General features: G+C 43.7%; 1 protein-coding gene across 1 annotated transcript in view; it reads left to right on the top strand.

Moving 5' to 3' along the window:
• nrxn3a (neurexin 3a) overlaps positions 1-21,820 on the top strand; it is a gene marked incomplete at its 3' end in the record, with an annotated part of 265,845 nt that overhangs the window by 67,964 nt on the left and 176,061 nt on the right. Inside the window, exons 4-5 of the mRNA XM_080849565.1 lie at positions 3,287-3,722; positions 6,827-7,210. Coding sequence (XP_080705691.1) covers positions 3,287-3,722; positions 6,827-7,210 — 820 coding nt within the window. The remainder of the gene's footprint in view (positions 1-3,286; positions 3,723-6,826; positions 7,211-21,820) is intronic.

Here is a 21,820-nt window from a genome sequence, read left to right as displayed (position 1 = left end):
CTCGCTACTCAGATAGGAGCGGATTTGAAAACAGATCCTGGCCAAATGTGCCCCTTATCTGGCCCAGATTTGGCCCAGGTCAGGCTCTTATCTGGTGCAGATGCCATCGATAATCTTCTGCTATCAGGGGATAGTGGCTGTCTCTGTGTATACATCTGGGATTGATTTATCATCCTGTTTTGTTCCATTTTGTCAACTGGCTATAAACTTGTAATGCTAAAGTACAATGAAAAGCAAACTCACAAACAATGATAAATGTTGAAATTATTCTCAGAGCTTATTTCAAATACATTAAGACACAGAGCGTACGGCTATCTACATAAGCGGGTTTTTCACGAAACCATTTGCTGCTTGCTGACTTGCTGAAGCTAATGGGGAAACAATTTTGTTTTAAGTCTGCGCTGGAGACAGCCATTAGGCTTCAGACATCTCCCTGAGCGGCCTGTCTCGTCACATGAATTTAGCAGTCTGACATTTCACACGACAGTTGAACACTCCAAATGACAAAGGATCAAATGAGAGAAATTGCAAAGTATCAATTTGCGCAGGGAACAGTGGCAGTGACGTGTTGAGATTGCGGCGAGGGGAAATCTGATTTAGATGATGAAATATGCATCAGCATGCCGTCTGAGGCAGGAAAAAAAGACAGTGATGATATAACAAATAATAGCCATCATTGTCTAATCAGTGCTTGGTGATATCCGGCCTTGTAAATTCTTCAAGGTCACTCTGTTGCCTCCAGTGACAACCAGCAGTTGACTGCCAGGGCTGCAGTGGCTGACAGCTAAGTTATTTTCTCACGGCGGACATGTTGACTCATAGGGTCACTGCTGCATATCTCATGTCTCCAGTGATGTGATGAATGGCAAATACCTGAAAGACATTATCAGAAGATTAGAAGATTATTATCTATATTTTCCATGACCTCTCAAATGTGTGTCCAATGGTATTGCAATTGTAATTCAATGGTTTGTTATATGGTCAAATATATATGAGACATTTTCTTACGTTATACATAATTGTACACTCGAATATGACAATCTAATGATAAGGAGCTTTCCTTTGCAGCCTATGAAGAAGCAAAGCGAGGCAAAGCTTGTTAAAAGTTTTGTGTGAGCATTTACGTAATAATGGTAATAGGTAATAATGTTGCAAAAAGACTTGATGAAGGGAATTAAAATATGAGGGTATTTTTTGTAGTTTCATTTTGCCAATATCATGCAGACAATAAAACAAATGAATTATGAATGCGTGAACGTTTTTGTTCTAACTGCAGCCTAGTGATATATTGTCTTGGTAAGGACTATGAACCCTAGTGGACCAAATGTCACTAAACCCTCCTACTTTAGCCTAGGAGGCTGTTGTGTGATGAAATAGTGTCTGCAGCAGATCCATTTGCAATGGCTTGTGTGTTTGTCGTTTGTTGGGACGACGCTCGTTGTTGTGCTTGAGCCTTTTTGTTTTAGTCCCAGATCCCCCTGGGGAGGCTGATATTTATGATCTCAGTGATAAAGCCTGTGGAGAGGGGGGGGGGGGGGGGGGATGGGTGGGCAGCTCAGCCTCCCTTTCACCATTCAGGCTTCACAGGAGGTGGGAGGAAACAATCTCCCAGTCCAGTGCTTTTCCCCTGGGCACCTGGGACACGTGTTGATTTACTGTCAAGTCTTCCAGGATTATCGTAATCTCAGGGCTGGAAAATCTCTCTGTTGACAGCTGTGTGTCTCCTAACATCTACAACAATAACAACCACAACCTACACCACAACAACAACAACAACAACAACAACAACAAAAACTCCAAGCCACTAGAAATACACCCGAAGGACATTTGGGATTGCTTTGCTTCATATTATTTGCCAGCGGACTTTTCAGTGTCAATTTTAACTGTACAAGCATACAATCACAAACGCACACACAAACACCCGACATACACACACACACACACACACACACACACAAACACCCGCCATACACACTCACACACACCCACACACACCCACACACACACACACACACACACACACACACACACACACACACACACACACACACACACACACACACACAAACACACACACACACACACACACACACACACACACACTCACACATATACACACGGAGATCGGCCTTTTTAATTTAACTAAACAGCACTTTGATCAAGGTTTATTTTTGGCTGTTGGCTTTTCATCTTCATCTTCCCACTGCTGCGACACTGGGACTTAGGCAGAGTGTGTGAATGGGCAGTGTGCCTTGTCGGCCAGACGAGAGTGGAGAAGCATGATGTCAGACTTTGTAATGAGTTGAAGGGGAGAGTGTCTGCGCCTCTCTGCTTTCCTCTTTGGCCCTGCCATTACCACAGCTATCAGGACTGCCAGACACAGGTACAGCCACACAGAGGGATGTGCATCCATGAACCAGCCCTGATAGTTGCAGACTTTGAAACGCGTCAGAGCCAAATTAGGGCCGGATTAGGGCCAGATGTGTCCAGATGCCTATTCCTATACAACAGATTCCTGCGAATAATTCAGCTTGAACCGCTTGGTGTAGAAACTTTATTCAAGCTTAATTTTGTAGGTCTCATAAATGACACTGATGCTGTTTTATTTTTTTTCTACAGTTTATATGTTTTAAGATATTTAAGATAAATAGGGAACATTTCCCGCTGAAATGAATGATGGAATCTTCATGGCTTCAGCATTCTATAACGGTCAATTTCCTCCCCTGACATTAATGGAGCTTTTCATAGTTATTGAAATGATTCTCCTCAGTGTGTTCATGAAGTCCAAATGATGCTGCTCTAAAATGAGCAGAGCCATTACTACCGTCATTAACATTAAGAAACTGCAGACAGTACGTTGACAAACCAGAGAAGGGATGAGAACAAGAGCGATTCTCTTGGAGATGTTCTCTACCACATGATGCCATTAAAAGCATGGTGTCCTTCCTCCTTTTGCAGGCATTAAAAAAGACCTATTTTTATCCATCATTCAATTTACTAATTCTGTCAAATCCATGAAACAACTTCTTAGATAGTATTAGGTCAAATGTACCTATTTAGGTTGAATACTTAATGTTTTTCATGTTAGTATTCTTTCGTGTTACTAACCCAATTATGTAAAATGTTCACAATTGAAGTATGCTTTAAGTGTGACCGGAGTAACTCCAGGGAAGAGTGTTTTGTCTTACACCACGGAGGAACATTGGAAGGTCAAGCAAATAATAACTCAGTGCTTTGTATTACACCAGCTGTAACAAATAAAACCTCAATGTTTTGTCTTACATAGGTTGTCTACAAAAACAATGACATCCGACTCGAGTTGTCCCGCTTGGCTCGGATCGCCGACCCCAAAATGAAGATCCAAGGTGACGCCAACTTCAAGTGCGAGAACGTGGCCACCCTGGACCCCATTTCTTTTGAGACACCAGAGGCCTACATCAGCCTGCCCAAGTGGAACACCAAACGCATGGGCTCTATCTCCTTCGACTTCCGCACCACAGAGCCCAACGGTCTCATCCTCTTCACCCACGGGAAGCCCCAGGACCGAAAGGATGCCCGCCAGAAGAACACCAAGGTGGACTTCTTTGCCGTGGAGCTCCTGGACGGAAGCCTGTACCTGCTGCTGGACATGGGTTCGGGGACCATTAAGGTGAAGGCCACCCAGAGCAAGGTGAACGACGGAACCTGGTACCACGTGGACATCCAAAGGGATGGTCGTGCAGGTCAGTGATATCATGTCCAATATGTTAATGCAATTGCTCTAATTCTAGTCTAGCATAGCTACATAAACTGCATTTTGACATAACTATATACATACATACAGAATATGTATATTCACATATACCTAGGAAGACGGCCACATGTGGACTAAATGTGGGTAGTGAACAGTTATTGCATTAATAGCATTTGAAATTCCCTGCATTTGGTCTTGTCTACCCATTTAATTGTACCTTTAGATTTGCCATGCCTAATGTCTAGGCCGCAATCTTACTTAGCTTCTTTAACTTAATGAAGCAACTTTTGCAATTATTTGGGGAAGTTTAGACCACCCACACTTTTTATCTCTTCTCAACAGAGGTGAAATTAGAATGACCTCATTAATAAATTATGTTGTTTAAAGCTGTCATGGCTTTAAATGTTGTTAAAATGTTTTTGTATTCTGTAAAAGAATCAGATAGACATGCAAATACGGATCCATAAGACAGGGAGAGCTGCAAGCCAGAGATAACACATCAGCATCGGCCCGTCTCACCCAAAATGTCTAAACGTGGGTGGTAGCCTGGTTGACACTAAGGCCCTGTTTACTCTCGGTTTGAAGTCTTTGGCAATCGGATCACACCTGTGTCTTCCATGCGCCTCCCAGGTGGCTACGATAGGAGTCGTCTAGTTTCCTTTGAACTAAATCTTCTGCCGAAATGGAAATTAGGCATCTGGTTTTACTTGCTTACTTACTTGGTTTTACCCAATTTTCTTAAGTGTTAGGCGCGCTGTCACCAAAAACAACCACCACGTCCTGCATTGATGACATATTTTCCTGCTTCTTTCTTGTCAGGAATGCATCAGGACGCATTAGCGTTTATGCTACAAAAGATATGTTGTGAAATGGCAATGGGATCACAATATGTCTTAGCGGTTACTTACGCTTGACTTTAGCTCTGTTTACTTGTGATCCGATCACCCAAGAGGCATTTTTAAACCAAGCGTTAACAGGGTGGCAGTGGCAAACTAGAGCACAGGGTTTTTCTCCACTCTCACTTCTTACATTGCACACACATACACTCTCTTCTCACTCTCACCTTTTACGATGCCCATTCAGTTCACACACACACACACGCACACAGACACACACACACACACACACACACACACACACACACACACACACACACACACACACACGCGCACACACACTCTCTCTCTCTAATGTCTTACAAGGCTTATACTACTTCAAAACACCTTTTGTCCATGTACACACACACAGAGACACACACCTAGTGTATATAAACTCCTAATTTCCCGCCGTGTTGTTTATGATTCCTTCATTGCCCTTGACTTCCTGTACTTTGCTGAATTGATCCACTACCACTCTGTATCAGTTCATATCACCAGGCTGCACCTCGGCCCTGAGGGCCATAAATAATGCAGACCTGAAGACAAGAGTGTGGAGGTGACAGAGAGGGTGTCATTTCTGGGCAGATTATTCTATTGATCTCTGGTCCCAGAGCTGCTTCTCTGGGTTTCTGCCTGACATTTTGTGTGTGTTGAGACTGCCACAGCAGACTCGGGAGCTGTAAGCTGTAAGCAGTATATCAGGGTGTAAACTGTCATTGTAATCCACCGAGGCACTGTGCTGTCTCTAGACATGCAGGTTAAGATACACAGTAGATCTGCTCTCTCTTACTCTTTCGCTCTCATACACACACACACACACGGATGCACAGAAAGCCAAACACAACCCACAAGCACTTTTTCACTTAGGTTCACACAAACACGGACACACACAGATTTAAACATACAACCATTGTAGCACTTAATTACTTACTGACACAATCTTTTATACAAAAGTGGTAATTATTGCATTGAAATGTGCATGTATGTAGGAAAATATAGATGTTGTCGCTGAGGAGATGTTCCCACTAATACTTTTTGGTGCCTCGTCTCTTCCTAGCCCTTTTAAGATATTACACACATACACACACACACACACACACACACACACACACACACACACACACACACACACACACACACACAGACACACAGACACACACACACACAGACACACACACACACAGACACACACACACACACACACACACACACACACACACACACACACAGACACACACACACACACACACAGACACACACGCACAAAGTACACACCCACAGCGAGTTTCCTCTTCTAGCCTCTGTGGAGTCATTTGAGCTCCTCTCTGAGTGGGAGCATTAGCAGAGTCTCCGCTCCAAACACTGATGCTTTTTAAAATGGGGCACCGAGTTACCGAGATGCCTCTGGAGTCTCACATCTCTCCACTACCCTTCACAAGCCCTCCGCCGGCACTGACAGCGCCATAAATCACTAGTCTGATCAAACAAGACTTCACGCTGGATAACTTCCCCAATCGTCTCGTCCCAGAATCAGACATCTCAACCACGCCGTCATACTGTGAATGTAAACTCAGACGTAATCAGACTCAGTGGAACGCAGTCATCCCACAACTGATCGATATCCAGTCGGAATTCTGCTGAGCTTGTCATAAGCCGTGTCACAAGCTATCGATGATCTTTCCAACCTAGTCTCTATGGAAACTTAAATGTAATCTTCACAGAATATTACAGGATAGCACATAGCATTAGTGTTATGGAAAATTAGAACAGAAAGACCAGATCAGAACCTCATCCTCACAGAAGAATCTTTTTAAGGGTTCTGTTTAAGGTTGATAAACCACATGTTGCTAAGACTTTTGGGTCAGCAAAAGCCCCTTTTGTGGGCCATCTTTAAACTTGGACTGTCACATTCTATATGACCCTGTGCTATACCTGTGTGGACAAAGTCATTGTTTATATTTGGCCCTATGCTATACCTGTGTAGACAAAGTCATTGTATTTATTTGGCCCTATACCATACCTGTGTGGACAAAGTCATTGTATATATTTGCTTTGTTGGGGTTGCCTGAGGGCCCCTACTAGAGCGTTGTTTGTTGAAAAGGGGGCACAACATCTTTTTTATGAGCAGGTTTTATCACTTAGAATGGTCCATAATATAATTTTAAAACTTCACAGACTCATAAAATAACTCTACATATTTGTGTCTTTGGGGTAGGAACCATATCGGTGAACAGCCGGCGCACCCCCTTCACTGCCAGCGGCGAGAGTGAGATTCTTGACCTGGAGGGTGAGATGTACCTGGGTGGGCTGCCTGAGAGCCGGGCCGGGCTCATCCTGCCCACCGAGCTCTGGACTGCCATGCTCAACTACGGCTACGTGGGCTGCATCCGAGACCTGTTCATCGACGGGCGCAGCAAGGACATCAGGCAGATCGCCGAGGCGCAGAACGGCGCCGGCATCAAGCCCTCGTGCAATCGGCTCGCTGGGAAGCAGTGCGAGAGCTACCCGTGCAAGAACAAGGGTGTGTGCAAGGAAGGATGGAACCGCTTCATCTGCGACTGCACCGGCACCGGCTACTGGGCTCGCACCTGCGAGAGGGGTGAGTGCACAACCTTTAAGGGCTGCAGTCAGTCATTTCAAATACCTCTCTGCTATCTTTCCCTACACTTTCTCTCTCCCTCTCTCTCTCTCAGCTATCTTTCGCTACACTCTCTCTCTCCCTCTCTCTCTCTCGCTCAGCTATCTTTACCTACTCACTCTCTCTTTCCCTCTCTCCCTCTCTCTCTCGCTCTCTCTCAGCTATGTCCCCCCACTTTCTGCTATCTTTCCCTACTCTCTCTCTCTCTCTTCCTCTCTCTTTCTGTCAGCTATCTTTCTCTACTCTCTCTCTCTTCCTCTCTCTTTCTCTCAGCTATCTTTCCCTACTCTCTCTCTCTTCCTCTCTCTTTCTCTCAGCTATCTTTCGCTACTCTCTCTCTCTCTTCCTCTCTCTTTCTCTCAGCTATCTTTCCCTACTCTCTCTCTCTCTTCCTCTCTCTTTCTCTCAGCTATCTTTCAGTACTCTCTCTATTCCTCTCTCTGCTATGCCCCCCCTCTCTCTCTCTTATCTCTCTCTCTTCCTCTCTCTCTCTCTGCTATCATTCCCTACTCTCTATCTCTCTCTGCTATCTTTCCTTACTCTCTTTCTTGCTCTCTCTCTGCTATGCCCCCCTCTCTGCCATCTTTCCCTACTCTCTTTCTCCTATCTTTCCCTACTCTCTCTCTCTCTCTCAGCTATCGTTCCATACTTTCTCTTTCTCTCTCTCTGCTATCTATCCCTATTTTCTCTCACTTTTTACTCATCTCTAATGCTCTGTCGGTTTGCACACCCAGTCTGCCAAAGTCTGCCACATGAATCCAGCTCAAAAATGACTTTTTATATTTGCTGTGTCTGTGTGGGAAATCAGTTGGTTAGGTTACTACTGTTAGGTTACTGCTGTCGGTTGGGTTACTGACTGGAGACTATGAGTTGATGGTGTGTGAAACAAATGGTGTGTGATTTAAAATTCCATCTCTTGCACGTGTCAGCTGTAAGCAGAGCAGCTTAAAGTACACAGATAAGAAAACAGCTGAATCTGGAGGGGATTTAGCCAAATTTAGGTCACATTCTAGATCCAGACCACAGTCATCGGTTCTGTTAGGATTTTGATGATGCTGCACAGGTTAAGTCAATGATTGTCCCTCTGCATTCTGTGCAAAAGGTTCATGTCTGCACGGGGCCATTTCGATGGCAAAATGATGGAAACGTAACATTTTACTATTTCAAAAACTTATTTTTTTCCCCTTGCAAATATCTAAGTAAAAACAGGAGAAGATTATTAGAAAGCCACTCGAACGAATGAACATATTCTCCTGCTTTTCTTGATTAAGGTTTGTGCCTCTGGAGCCACTCCATTTAAAAAAAAAAAAAAGAGTGCAGATTGCAGGTGAGAGTAGAAAGCCTGAGAAGTCAGATAGATTTGCAGAGAGGGGTCACTGATTGACAACATTATCCCTGCTTGAGTCCTTCTAAGAGTCTATTTCAGAAGCACTCTCTTGTCTGAGAGTGTAATTATCCTAAAGCCCCCCCCCCCCCCCCCCCCCCCCCCCCCCCCTCAGCACTACTTGCCTAGGTTGTCTAGACAGAACTCAGCTGAAAAGAGATTATAATGTTCTGGTGTTTACACAAATACAAAGGCAGTATTGCTGTAAATGAAATGCATTGCATTGTTCCTTTGGTATTCATTTAATTCCTTTTGAATCAAATGTGAATTGAAGGCATACAGTGCAAAATTATATTTGTTGCAGAAGAACTTTTGTTGCGTAACTGGAGAAGAATTTTATCACAAACTTTTTTGGAACTTAGTGTTATTCACTTCGACTAACTACATTACTTAACTCAGCTGTCATCATAATTGTTATTACACATCATATAACAAGCATCTAACTTATCTTCAACTCCTGTTAATTTTCACTGCGTTTAAGTTCTGCCCAATGGAATGTAGAGGTCCTGGTGGTCCTTATACAGTATAGAATGTGGTCTGGTTTGGTCAGGAAGTGTAATCTTAGATAACTGAAAGTGAAAGCTGCAGAAATCCTGTCTGAGAGAAAAGAAAACAATCCCTCCTGACACCACACCATTCTGTTTTTTTTTCTTTTCGTTGCGTCTTTTTCTCTCGCTGCGTGAGTGTCAGGCATGGTGATCAGCTCTGGCATCTAGTGGAGTGCATCATTCCACATTATGCTGCTGCATGTGCTCTGACTGAGGGAGAGCCTTGGTGTGGACAGCCCTCCCATCTCGCACCACGGTGTGCGGCACCGTACCACAGCCTGCGCTCGCTCTCCCACGGACACTTTGTCATTCACTGTCCGCCAACAGGCACAAACACACCTCTTCCCGAGTGTCACTCACCCGTCTATCAGAGGTGCTGCACCCACAAGGCATTGAGAGCACTCTACACAGTGTAATGGTAAAACTCAGCGCCAACTCAGATATAACGAAAGTTAAGCTGCATCTCTGTGGAAGCGCACTGTATGAAACACAACCCTAAAATGAATCTATATCTCATCTGCAACAAGTGGCCTTGCTGGGTGGCTGGGTGTGTGTGATTGTGTGTGTGTGTGATTGTGTGTGTGTGTGTGCGTGCGTGCGTGCGTGCGTGCGTGCCTGCGCGCGTGTGTGCGTGCGCGTGTGTGTGCGTGCGTGTGTGCGTGCGTGTGCGTGCCTGTGTGTGTGTGATTGTGTGTGTGTCTGTGTGTGTATGTGTGTGTGTGCGTGTGTGCGTGCGTGCATGCGTGTGTGTGTGCGTGTGAACGTGTGTGTATGTGTGTGTGTGTGTGAGAGTGAATGGGACGTCGAAGAATCAATGTCCGCTTGTTTGTGGTGTGTCATCTACTAGTTAAATTAAGCTGTCTGTGCCCCTCTCTGCCCCCTCTCTGAGGCTCCCTGCTTCACCGGCAGGGGGCTGATTACACCAGCCCAGGCAGCAGGCCCACCCATCAGCACACATCCTTAAGCCTGCAACTCAATAACCTGACTGCTTTAGACAGCGGCATGGCATGGCATTAAAGATGCAATATGTAATTTTCCTTGTCAAAACTAAAATGTTAGATAACAGAATTATTTAGAAACTTTAGATAGCAGAATAATTCGGAGGGGCATAAAGAACATTGTTTCACAAATTATTTTCCCCTCTCGGTAATAAAAGGCGGAATTGAAAAGGTGGACTGCTGTCCGTAGCCTTGTAGTGAGCGCTGATGTTTGTGTGTCTCGGGTCAGGCTCTCATTTCTGAAGCATGGAGCCGTTGTTCAGTGCTCAGAGTCCGACCACACTTAACACCTGTCAGGTGTTCCCTGCCCCGCCCAATGCCTGGCCGTCTCCCTCTCCACTGCCCCAGTCCCAGTGCTCTCTCCATCTTTCATCCATGACCCAGCCTCTGTCAGGTGTTCCCTGCCCTGTTTGGCCATCTCCCCCTCTTTTCTCCTCTTCTTCATCCAGGCCCCAGCCACCCCTAGCAAGCAGCACAGGCTCTGACAGAGAACTGAATCCCCTCCCCGCCCTCTTGCTGGGGTTCGTCCAGAGTCGTTAGCAGCTCTGTGGCTCCTGACAGCTGCTCTCTGGAGAGGTGGAGCTCTGTCAGGGCCCTGGCATTGCTTCTTCCACCACTGGGCCTCTCAGTTCCCCTTTGCTGCCTCAGCTCATGTTTGCCATCTGAAGTCCACGGAGTCTTCTGTAGTTTATTTTTTTTTATTTTGTGTCCGTAGGTGTCTAAATTATGTGTACAATTTATTTTTGTAGAACTTGTAACAATATGTCCTTATGTGATTAGAACATAGTACTTATAGTAGCACACTAATTATGTAAGTGAACTGAAGTAATGGCAGTTCATAGGAAATGGGACTCTGGGTTTAGCGAGTTCATGTCTGTTTTTATTTGCTGGTACGCCGCAGTTTTTCACCCGCTGGTCCTTGGGTTATCTCTGCTGTCAGCTTAAGGTGAATCTTCCTCATCTTGCTTGATTGCAGGATCCCCTGAGCAAAGTGTTATTTAAGTCTGTTACTGGAGATCATATCTGCGGCCTGGAACTGTAAATTGCAGGGCTTGTGAATGGAAACATGTGGGAACGGGTCGATATCCAACCTCCCACTTTCCCTTGAGTTGGAGGGTGCTGTAAATCAGGCCATCCAATACCCCACTACGCTATTCTTGGGCGAGAACTCAAAGGGGTGCAGACGAGGTCAGTGCCAACCCAAGCAAAAGGGCTGAAATTGCAAGTATGTGACCATCACAATATCTATGAATCTTATCTGATGCTGTGAAAAAGCACAGCTACGGAAATCTGATGTTGTTCGACGCATACAACAAAGGTCAAATCATCTGTCCTTCTTATAATGTGCTCATGTGTTTATTTGTGCTGAAGGCAGACAATTTGGATAAAATGAGTTTTGCTTTCTGCATTACCTGTAACACTTTGTAAAAAATATGTTGTAAATACTATAATATTACAACTGACTGTGATATTGATTGATGTTAAGAGGCATACTGACCACTGTCGCAGGCTTAAGAAACTGAGACAGGCTGAGACAGACTAAATTAAAAATTGTTGGACTCCTTGATACACTCTCTCACACTCTCTCACTCACTCTCGTTGACATTTATGTTTTGATCTGTGCCCGCTTGACCAGAAGCACCCCAATCACTGTACCAATGTCTGCAGTCGGGCCTGAGGCTGTTAGATGAATCAGACTGTTGCCGTCTTACTGTGTGCACCTCAACAACAACAGCATATTATTTTAGTAAAGTCTAGAATAGCGTGGGATAAAGTGTATAGCGCATTAATGAAAGACAGAGAAAAGATCCGGCACATCTTTAGAAGGAAAGAAAAACAACTTTAGTTCTGAACACATTTCAGCAGAGATGTTGTTATTCAGTGTGACTGTCCGTCCCCATAGCTATTGCACCCTGTGGTACGCCACTCTGTGCAATCAGGCAACCAATTACCCTTACCTGCTGGAAACGTATGTGGCAGCAAATAGCTCATTTACGGCACACCAGGCAGGCCAGGCAGAGGCTGTCTCTGGAACCGATCTGGCTCGGATCTGGCCCGGATATGCGAATCCACCCCTGAACTGGACCAGAGGCGAAACAGAGGCGTGCCTCAGTGTGAACACAGGAACACGTGATATTGTGTGTTTTGTCCATATGAATGTGTTTGTTATGTCCTTCAAAGACCACAGTGGACCATGACAATCAATTACTCAGGTAAAAAAAACACAATACGCAGGCTGTTTGTTGAAAACCTGACAGCATGTCCCCCTCTCTCTCTCCGTCCCACTGTATGTGTCTGTGTCTGTGTGTATGTTTTCTGTGTGTATGTGTGTGTTTGTGTGCCTGTGTATGTTTGTGTTTGGTGTACATTAACATGTCAGTAGTAAGGTTCCCTACCATCCCATGAGCCGGCTTGCCAAAGCTTAAGCCACTTAATCACTATCGATTCAGGCACCATGAAGGTCACCCCAGTGGCCAAACAGGACCACTCAGCTCAGACAGGCATAGCCATGGCCACCCGTCCATCATCACTCCACATATGTGGGCTATCATGGACCACTCTGTATGCAGGTCTTTTACTCCATCACCTCATCATGCGGGTGAATTAGTTATGTGTGTACAGTGAAAAACCTTAATGAGATCTTTTTAATTCCTTCATAGTTGTCAGTCATAGTGGTGAAATTGAGTCGTGTGCTATCTACGTACGACTCCTCTGCTCTATGATAGGAGCAGTCCATCATCCATGTAAGAGAATAGAGTGAGCAACAGTCTTTGAATTTGACGTAACTGGTTTCATATTACTGCAGCATTATTATTAGGCACCCTAAATGTTGAAAAACAATCTTACATTTTATGGCTAAAAGATAAGAAAAGTGCAGTAAATATTGTATTGTTAATAAACCCTCAAACTGAAGTGTTGAGTTTTAAGTGGAAATGACCAAGGGGAAGATTTTCATGAAAAAGCGAAAAATCCATCTCTGACTGGATCATATAGGATTTTAGCTTTAGTATTGCAGTGGTGTTATCACTTCCGATTTGATTGCTTTCCAGCAACTGCCCGGTTGCAATGACACCAAGCAAGGTCTGTATCACAATGAGGCCTCGCCCCTAATCTGGATACTGACGTGGGTGATTGGGCCTTCCTCAGGTTGTCATTTGGGGTGATTGTCTCTGATTCTGTGTGCCAGGCCCTCTGGAGCTGAAGCACAAGCACAGTAATTATTGCCAGATGCAGAGAGGAGGGTGGATGGGGGGGTGCTGTCACATATCTTCTGACGCATGCTTACACACACAGCCACACACACACACACACACACACACACACACACACACACACACACACACACACACACACACACACACACACACACACACACACACACACACACAATTAAACACACAAACACAATCACACAAACACGATCACACAGAGACATACAAATGGACAAATGTGCATGCATACACACACAAACAAATATTCAAATACACAAACACACACACATGGAGGGGTGAGCTGGGGTGAGTGTACCTCTAGGGCCCACGCATCAGGAGAACATTTCACAGCAGTCAATCTGAAGCTTTCGATCTCACACACCCCAGCTTTTGCTATCTTCATCTCTCTCTCTCTCTCTCCCTCACCGAAAACCTCCTCCTCCCCCCTTTCCCCCCTCTCTATATTTCTCTCATCGTGAGCCCCTCCTCCCTCTTCCTTTCCTCTCACATCCCTTGCAATTTCCATGATTTCATGCCTCACAGAAATCAGCTAACATTCTCTCCATTTCCTCTTATCTCAAGTCAGTGTTCCTGTGTCTGTGTGTTTGTGTGTGTGTGTGTGTGTGTGTGTGTGTGTGTGTGTGTGTGTGTGTGTGTGTGTGTGTGTGTGTGTGTGTGTGTGTGTGTGTGTGTGTGTGTGTATGTGTGTGTGTGTATGCGTGTGTGTGTGTGTTGTGTGTGTGTGTGTGTGTGTATGAGAGTGGTGTGAAATCCATAGTGCATCCATACTTGTGTGTGTTTGGGGGGTTATGAAAAGGATGTTTATAAAAAAACAGCGTCTTGAATGATGTTATACATATGCAAACTTAAAACATCATGTCCACAATGAGGAGTTAGGTCTTGTAATACCATACCTTTTCAGGCAGAATCAATCCCCTTGCCATACCCTTTCAAAATGAGCTTTTATTGGGCCTTGACTATGTTGGTTTGCCATGAGCCCTTGAACACAGAACGGACTGGTATGCACAGGTCTGTGGTATTGTCAGAATAAGAAGGAAACAAAAGAACAATAAATAAATAAATGTTTTAAAATAGAATCCTGAAGAGTTCCCATTCGAAAGCAAGCTGAGAAACCAGCAAGGATTCTAGAATGCACAGGCTGGTTCTATAGAGGTACCTAAAATGTCCTCAAGGAGGAAGCCAGGGTTTGTCCTTCCTGTTCCGTGGCAGGCCCATTTCTTATTGATATAAACGTTTGGTTTAGTGGACAGCCAGAGAGTGGATCCCTCTGTGGATGAAGGGGCACCAAAAGCACCAAGGGACAGGCTTTTACTCGCATGAGAGAGTTTGAGATAGCAGCACACCAACACACACACACACACACACACACACACACACACACACACACACACACACACACACACACTAACACACACACACACACACACACACACACACACACACACACACACACACACACACACACACACACACACACACACACACACACACACACACACACACACACACAGAGCCTCCTCAGTGGCTATGTGATGTGTGGACAGGCTGGCGCCTGTGGGCCACTCCACAGGGAGGTGAAGTTGTTTATCTGTGTTAAACATCCAACACACACACACACACACACACACACACACACACACACACACACACACACACACACACCGACACACACACACACACACACACACACACACACACACACACACACACATACACACACACACATACACTAGGAGTTGCACATAGTACTTGAGTATTTAAGCAATCAATGAATTCTTAAGTTTCTCCATTGAGTACTCTTTAATCATGTGATGCAAGTGTAAGAACTGAAAATGGGCCTGTTTTAAATATTGTTCATTGTGAGTATTGACTACAATTCCCATTCTGCTTTGTTTAGAGTCATGATTGAAGCAGGTGTTTAGGGGGAGTTGAGAGCAGAGAAGAAGAGTTGATGCGCACAAGTGTTTTGGATGGCGCTGGAGAAGTAAAGTGTTTTAGTGACAGACTCATATGTCTCTGTGAAATTATTGCCTACACACATAATAACCCCCTCCTGAGGATCTCAAGTTTTACAACAGCTCCAACACGCACTCGGTTTTCAGTTAGAGCCCTCGGTAAACAAGAGCAGTGGCGGTTCTACAGGGAGGCCGGGGGTGGCCCGTGCCCCCGTAGACATGTCCTTGGCCACCCCTGCGGCCACCCCGTGCTGACCAAATAAAACAAAATATGAATTTATTATGATTTTACACCAAGCGCCAAAAGCGGTACTAATGCGACGCAACGTTCCACACGGGTAAATTAAAACAGCGCACTGTAGTTTGCCATGTGTGGTGCTTGTTGGAGAGAGGAGCTACGATTTAAATGTTTAGCTCGCTTCCTATCATTAATGGATCGCTGGGTCTTAAGCTTAAACTGGTAGTCTGCCTGTGCCTGTAGTGGTAACCATAGTGATTGTAGCTGCCAAATGTGAGGACCCTGCCTGATGTGAGTCCGCATGCGCAAACTTCGCGACACTGTTGTAGTACAACGAGCCAGGTAATGCTGGTGGTGTAGGCTACAGCATGAAGTGGAATGACAAGCGCATTTGTTTACGTTTGAAATCCACCAAGGTTTATGATGTTAAGCTTCATGTTTATTGAATTATTAGTTAAGCAGTGCATTCATTAGCCTACTAGTAACAGTAATACAACATAGCCCCATATGTTGACACTGAGCCTTATGCTGTAAACCGTTGACAAAATTATAAAACACTACGTTAAATAAACCTACATTATGCGTTAAGAGAAGCCAGATACGTTGATATTAAGCCATGTATGAGAATGCATGTCTTGGATAGTTTGCTCCTGAGCCTTCTGCCGTAAACCGTTTGTGTTTGCGCATGCGGACTCACATCAGGCAGCGGCGGACTCACATCAGGCAGGGTCCTCACATTTGGCAGCTACAGTGATGATATACAACTGTCTACCGGCTGAGCTGGTGATTTTTCTGCCACATGAAGGCAGAGAAGATTTTTTTCAAGAACCAAAAGATGGAAATATCCTATGCCTGTTGACTTTCCCAGATGTTATGTGAATACACAGACATCCCAAGTCTCCCTGAAGTTCCGGGAGTCTCCCGCATATTGATAACGACTCCTTGATGCCCGCAAATTACTTAAAATCTCCCGGAATCTAGAGCGAGCGAGCCAGACCGCGCACAGACGTGATCCAAACCGCGTTAGCATCTGTGTAGCGCGCTCACGACAGAGAGGGAGAGGGACCTAGAGACTGTGCGTGTGTGACGCCCGACTCACATTGTTGCGTTGATGCAACGGACGGTGGAGGAGGAGTTTGGCGCATGGGGTTCTGTTGATAACGGAGACGTTACAGTGAGATTGACAGGTCAACAAACCAATCACGTCATTAGTAAGCTTTTACCCTGTGAGTAGTAGCATGCTAACCCTAACCCATCATTAGAGTGTGCTCAGACACCTCGCAAATCCTATGATACGTATTTCTCAGTTAAAATAAAGGGGTTTTACATTGTACAGTGTCTATTTCTCGGTAACTTTTAAAAAATCTAACCAAAAAAAAGTCAAACAACCAACTTGAAGGTACAAATACGACCATCTACGGAGTTTGGCAGCCATGTTTTTTTTTTGAGTTTGCCGCTCTGTAGACGTGAGCATATACGGGATATGATTGGCTAGTGCCTGTGCTGTCAGTTATGCATGAACGGCAATATGATTGGCTGACGCATGCATTGCCTGTCGAAAAGTTGAACCTTCTTCAACTCTTGTCGCGAGCAAAGCATGAAACGCAACGCACGCGAACCAAACGGAGCCACAATTCAGTTCGGCAAAGGATGACGTCACCCCATGCAAAGTGAATGGGGATGCGTTAACCCTGACGCATCAACGGCTTCCAACGCAACAATGTGAGTCGGGCGTGAGGCAGTGTGCGTGTGTGCCTCAGGAGCAACCTGATTTACCTGTTTCGGTAAGTCAACAAATGAATTTTCAGTGTGGGCGGGCTTTTATCTCTTCTCCCGACCGAATTAATCAATAATGAAATTAATCAGTTCAGTGTATCTAGGAACAGGGCACAGGGAGAGTGCCCCCCAAAAAGAAAATGTAAGACATTTTACAACAGACTATACAAAGGTGTACATACCCCTGTCTTATAAAAGTAAACCACAATTACAGTCTTGCACACTGTACTATCTGTAACAGTGATTTCAGCATTGCCCATGGAGGGTTAAATGACTGTAAAAGACTTGTTGTTCATTTTGTATGGCCCTACCTCTCTTGCACTCATTCTTATAATGTTAAGTTAAGTTATACATGTTTATATGTTTTTAAAGTAATATAAGTTTATAATCTTTAAATATCATTTGTTGCGGGTTTTTTATGTGCCCCCCTGGTTAAACCCTGGCCCCTCCTTGGCCCCCCTAGTAAATATGGTCTAGAACCGCCACTGAACAAGAGGAAGGATCGTAACAACAGAAATCGATTGTTTGAAAGTTCTTTGATAAAACAGACTGTTGTGTAAGTCCAGCTTTAACATGCCAGTTTTGCAAGCCTCTACCTTGAGTGTCCACAACTGCAGAGGTAGGCTACTTCAGTCTTCCCAGGTCCAATCATCTTTGAACTTAGAATTTTGCAAAATAAGGTAATTGATCAAAAGGAAATATTTTAGATCACAATATAGAACAAACTAAGTATTCCTAGGTTAAACAGATATTCCTTTTATTTTAGCTTATACTACGTTGAGTACACTATTTCTGTGTTACATACCAATTGCAGTATGTTGGCCAGAACACACTGTGTTGTAATGATTCTGTACGTTTAAATGAAGTCTTCCCACTGATTTTGCTGATGTTTGATCTGGTTTCAAATAATTGGTGATAATTGAACACGAACTGATCAAAGGGAGGAGTTAGAGTTAATTAATCGGCATCGTTCACTGCCTCATAAGGGTTTAGCATATCAAATAAAGTCTTCCTGATGCTATCTGTCCCTGGCTTACAGTAGAGTAAATTACTTCCAACCCTTCCTCGTTTTAATCAAAGTTGGCAGAAAGTGGCAGGAACTGTGGAGAAGACGGGTCAATCAGATAGCATTGAAAACTTTTTACCATTTTTCAAATAAATGAGAATATATTAAACTGGGATGGCCCCTATCCTAAGAAGGCATATCACACTGATAGATTTACATTTATGAAAATGACCAGATGCACACAGTGACTCATGGAGTCATGGATCTGCATGCCAATTAACCCATGCTAAACTAGATTTCATTGGAAAGAAATACCTAATCATACTGACAGGTCAGGAGTCAGGAGGAAGCAATACGTTAGTCAGCTTGGTTCCCTGTGAACATGTGCTAATAAACTGAGAATAAAACCAAACAAAAATATTATTACATAGTCCTAGTCACCATGTTACTTCACTCTTAAGAAGAATGATGTTTTTAGAATTGCTCAAGAAGATTGGCATAGTACACACACAAACACTTTGTTAATTGGAGTAAGAGTGCATTGATACTTTGTAATTGCTTCAAACCAGTGGTTAGACTGGAGTTAGGACTAGATTAAAGTAATGTATACATAGAATGCCTTTACATAATGACAGTCTGTCACTATATGTCATGAAATGCTACCATAAAATGCTTCACCACCACAGAGGAGTAATTACTATTTATACAGCACTATACAGGCACTATGCAAACATTTGCAGCTTATAGTGTTTGCTACATTTACCAGATCTTATTAATGCTACTTCAGTTGTATTTACTATAAAGCAACAGGCAAGAATACAATTGTGGAATGGGTCTAGAACAGGTCCATGAGTGTGTCTGTGTGTATATATATGTTTGTGTGTGTCTGTGTGGGTGTGTTTGTGTTTATGTGTGTAATATCTTAAAAGTGCTAGGAAGAGACGGGGCACTAAATAAAGGGTAGATTAATGAAGATAAAGAAGATAAATCTGAAATGCTGAAAATGATGCTTCAATTTCTGTGGTATAGTAGAAGAAAACGTGTGTAGATGCTTTTCAGTTCAGAAGCAGCACAACATATCATGTTGCCATAATGCTGATCCATGTGCCTTCTTCTGTATTTGGAATCATATTTTTATAAAATGCACATTAACTGCAATATCCTCCATTGATTTACCATAAATCTTAATAAAACAATCTTTATACCTTATCCACCCCATACATATTTTAAGCCAAGCAGCTATCATGACATCAAGAACAAGCTTTTTGGTCTGTTGGTTGCTTGTTACTGTAGATCTCATTATTGATTTGTATTATCTCTACAGTAGTTGCATTCTTCACTTTGTCACTTTGTCTCAGTGATAACCCATGACTGACATGTACAGCAGTATTAGTGAGAACGTCTCCTCAGTGACTACGTCTTTACTTTCCTACATACAAGCACATTTCAATGCAATAATGACCACTTTTGTATAAAAGGTTACAAAGGTCCCAAACAAATCAGACTAATCTGTTTTATTGTAAGGGTATAGTTTAATTCATATGTCAAAGTACAGCATTTTTCAATCTGCAGTAGTCTACATTTTTTCTGGTTTTGAACTGAGTATCTAAATGTCTTCAAAAATTCTCAAAGCAATGCAAAAGTATCCACAGTTTAGTACACATAGTCTACTAATACAGTGAATGAATGTGTTAAGTGTGTTGAAGAACACACACCCACACACACACGCACTCACACACACACACACACACACACAAACACACACACACACACACACACACACACACACACACACACACACACACACACACACACACACACACACACACACACACACACACATCCCTTCCTCTCTCTTCTTGCTGTCCACCCCATAAATATTTTAAGCCAAGCAGCTATCATGACATCAAGAACAAGCTTTTTGGTCTGTTGGTTGCTTGTTACTGTTGATACCATTATTGATTTGTATTATCTCTACAGTAGTTGCATTCTTCACTTTGTCATCTAAATGTCTTCAAAAATTCTCAAAGAAATGCAAAAGTATCCACAGTTTAGTACACATAGTCTACTGATACAGTGAATGTGTTAAGTGTGTTGAAGAAGTGGACATGGTATTGAGACAAATTCTAAAATGATTGTAAAAAACTGTGAGCCAGTGACCAGTTCTCACCTACTATGTCAGAACAGGTGTAGAGAACTACACTTACATATACAGACATATCACTCTTTCCTCGTGATACACACACACACACACACACTCTCACACACACACACACACACACACACACACACACACACACACACATCTCCCTTCCTCTCTCTTATTGCTGTCTCTTTCACACACACACACACACACACACACACACACACACACACACACACACATTCTAAAACACACACACACACACAGATTCCCCAGCATGCTTTTCCAGAGGCTTTCCTGCGGTAGATGTTAATGAGATGAGACAGTAGATCTGACACCTCCAGGTTTGGTTAAATAAGGGTGCGGGGCAGTGAGTGTGTTGTGTGTGTATGTGTGTGTGTGTCTGTGTGTGTGTATGTGTGTGTGTGTCTGTGTGTCTTTCCGTGTGTGTGTTTATGTGTGTGTGTGTGTGTGTGTGTGTGTGTGTGTGTGTGTGTGTGTGTTCGGTGTGTGTGTGTGTCCGTGTGTGTGTGTCCATGTGTGTGTGTGTTTGTGTGTGTGTAATGTATGTGTGTGTGTATGTGTGTGTGTAATATTACAGCTCTTATACTATGGGGTAGTATGCTTACCCTTTTCTCACACTGCTAATGTGGACAATGTGGGTATTTCTGCACACATGTAATCACAGACCCATAAGAACCCGTAACAGTGCAGAGGGTATGTCTGTGCTGGATGTCAGCTAGTATTTTCGTCGACGTGTTTTAACCCTAGGACTCAGGAAAAGACTAAAACGTGTGTTTTTACCTTCTATGTTTCCAATTTATAGATATGAAAATGGTGTGATGTCCATTGTTCAATGTTAATAATGGAGGTTTTGTTTATGCCCTTATTATTTTTGGAGGATATTTCAGCTGATCAAAAATAGATTATATATAACATTGCCAAGATTCCGAGCATTCTTCGCACCTCCCAGCTGTTCCATGAAAAGCATCTACAATGAAATAATGGAATACCTCTCAGAGCAGACACCACGAACGGTGCTTTGCTAGGAGTGCAAAAAAGCGTGTTTTTTAACGCTGAGGGTTTTCTTTATTTTTCCATTTCCTCTTTCTTCCGTTATCAGCCTGGGAGCTCTGTTAAGCCACGGAACAGAGTAGACTAAAGAGAAACTGTGTGTGTGTGTGTGTTCCCGTCAGAGGCCTGGCTGATTTGTGTGTGTGTAAGTGAGTGTATTTGTGTGCGTGTTTCCATCAGGTGTGTGTGTGTGTTTGTGTGTGTGTGTGTGTGTGT

Source organism: Sprattus sprattus, assembly GCF_963457725.1.
Source record: "Sprattus sprattus genome assembly, chromosome: 13".
Classification (NCBI taxonomy): domain Eukaryota; kingdom Metazoa; phylum Chordata; class Actinopteri; order Clupeiformes; family Clupeidae; genus Sprattus; species Sprattus sprattus.
This window is presented reverse-complemented; position numbering and strand designations above follow the sequence as displayed.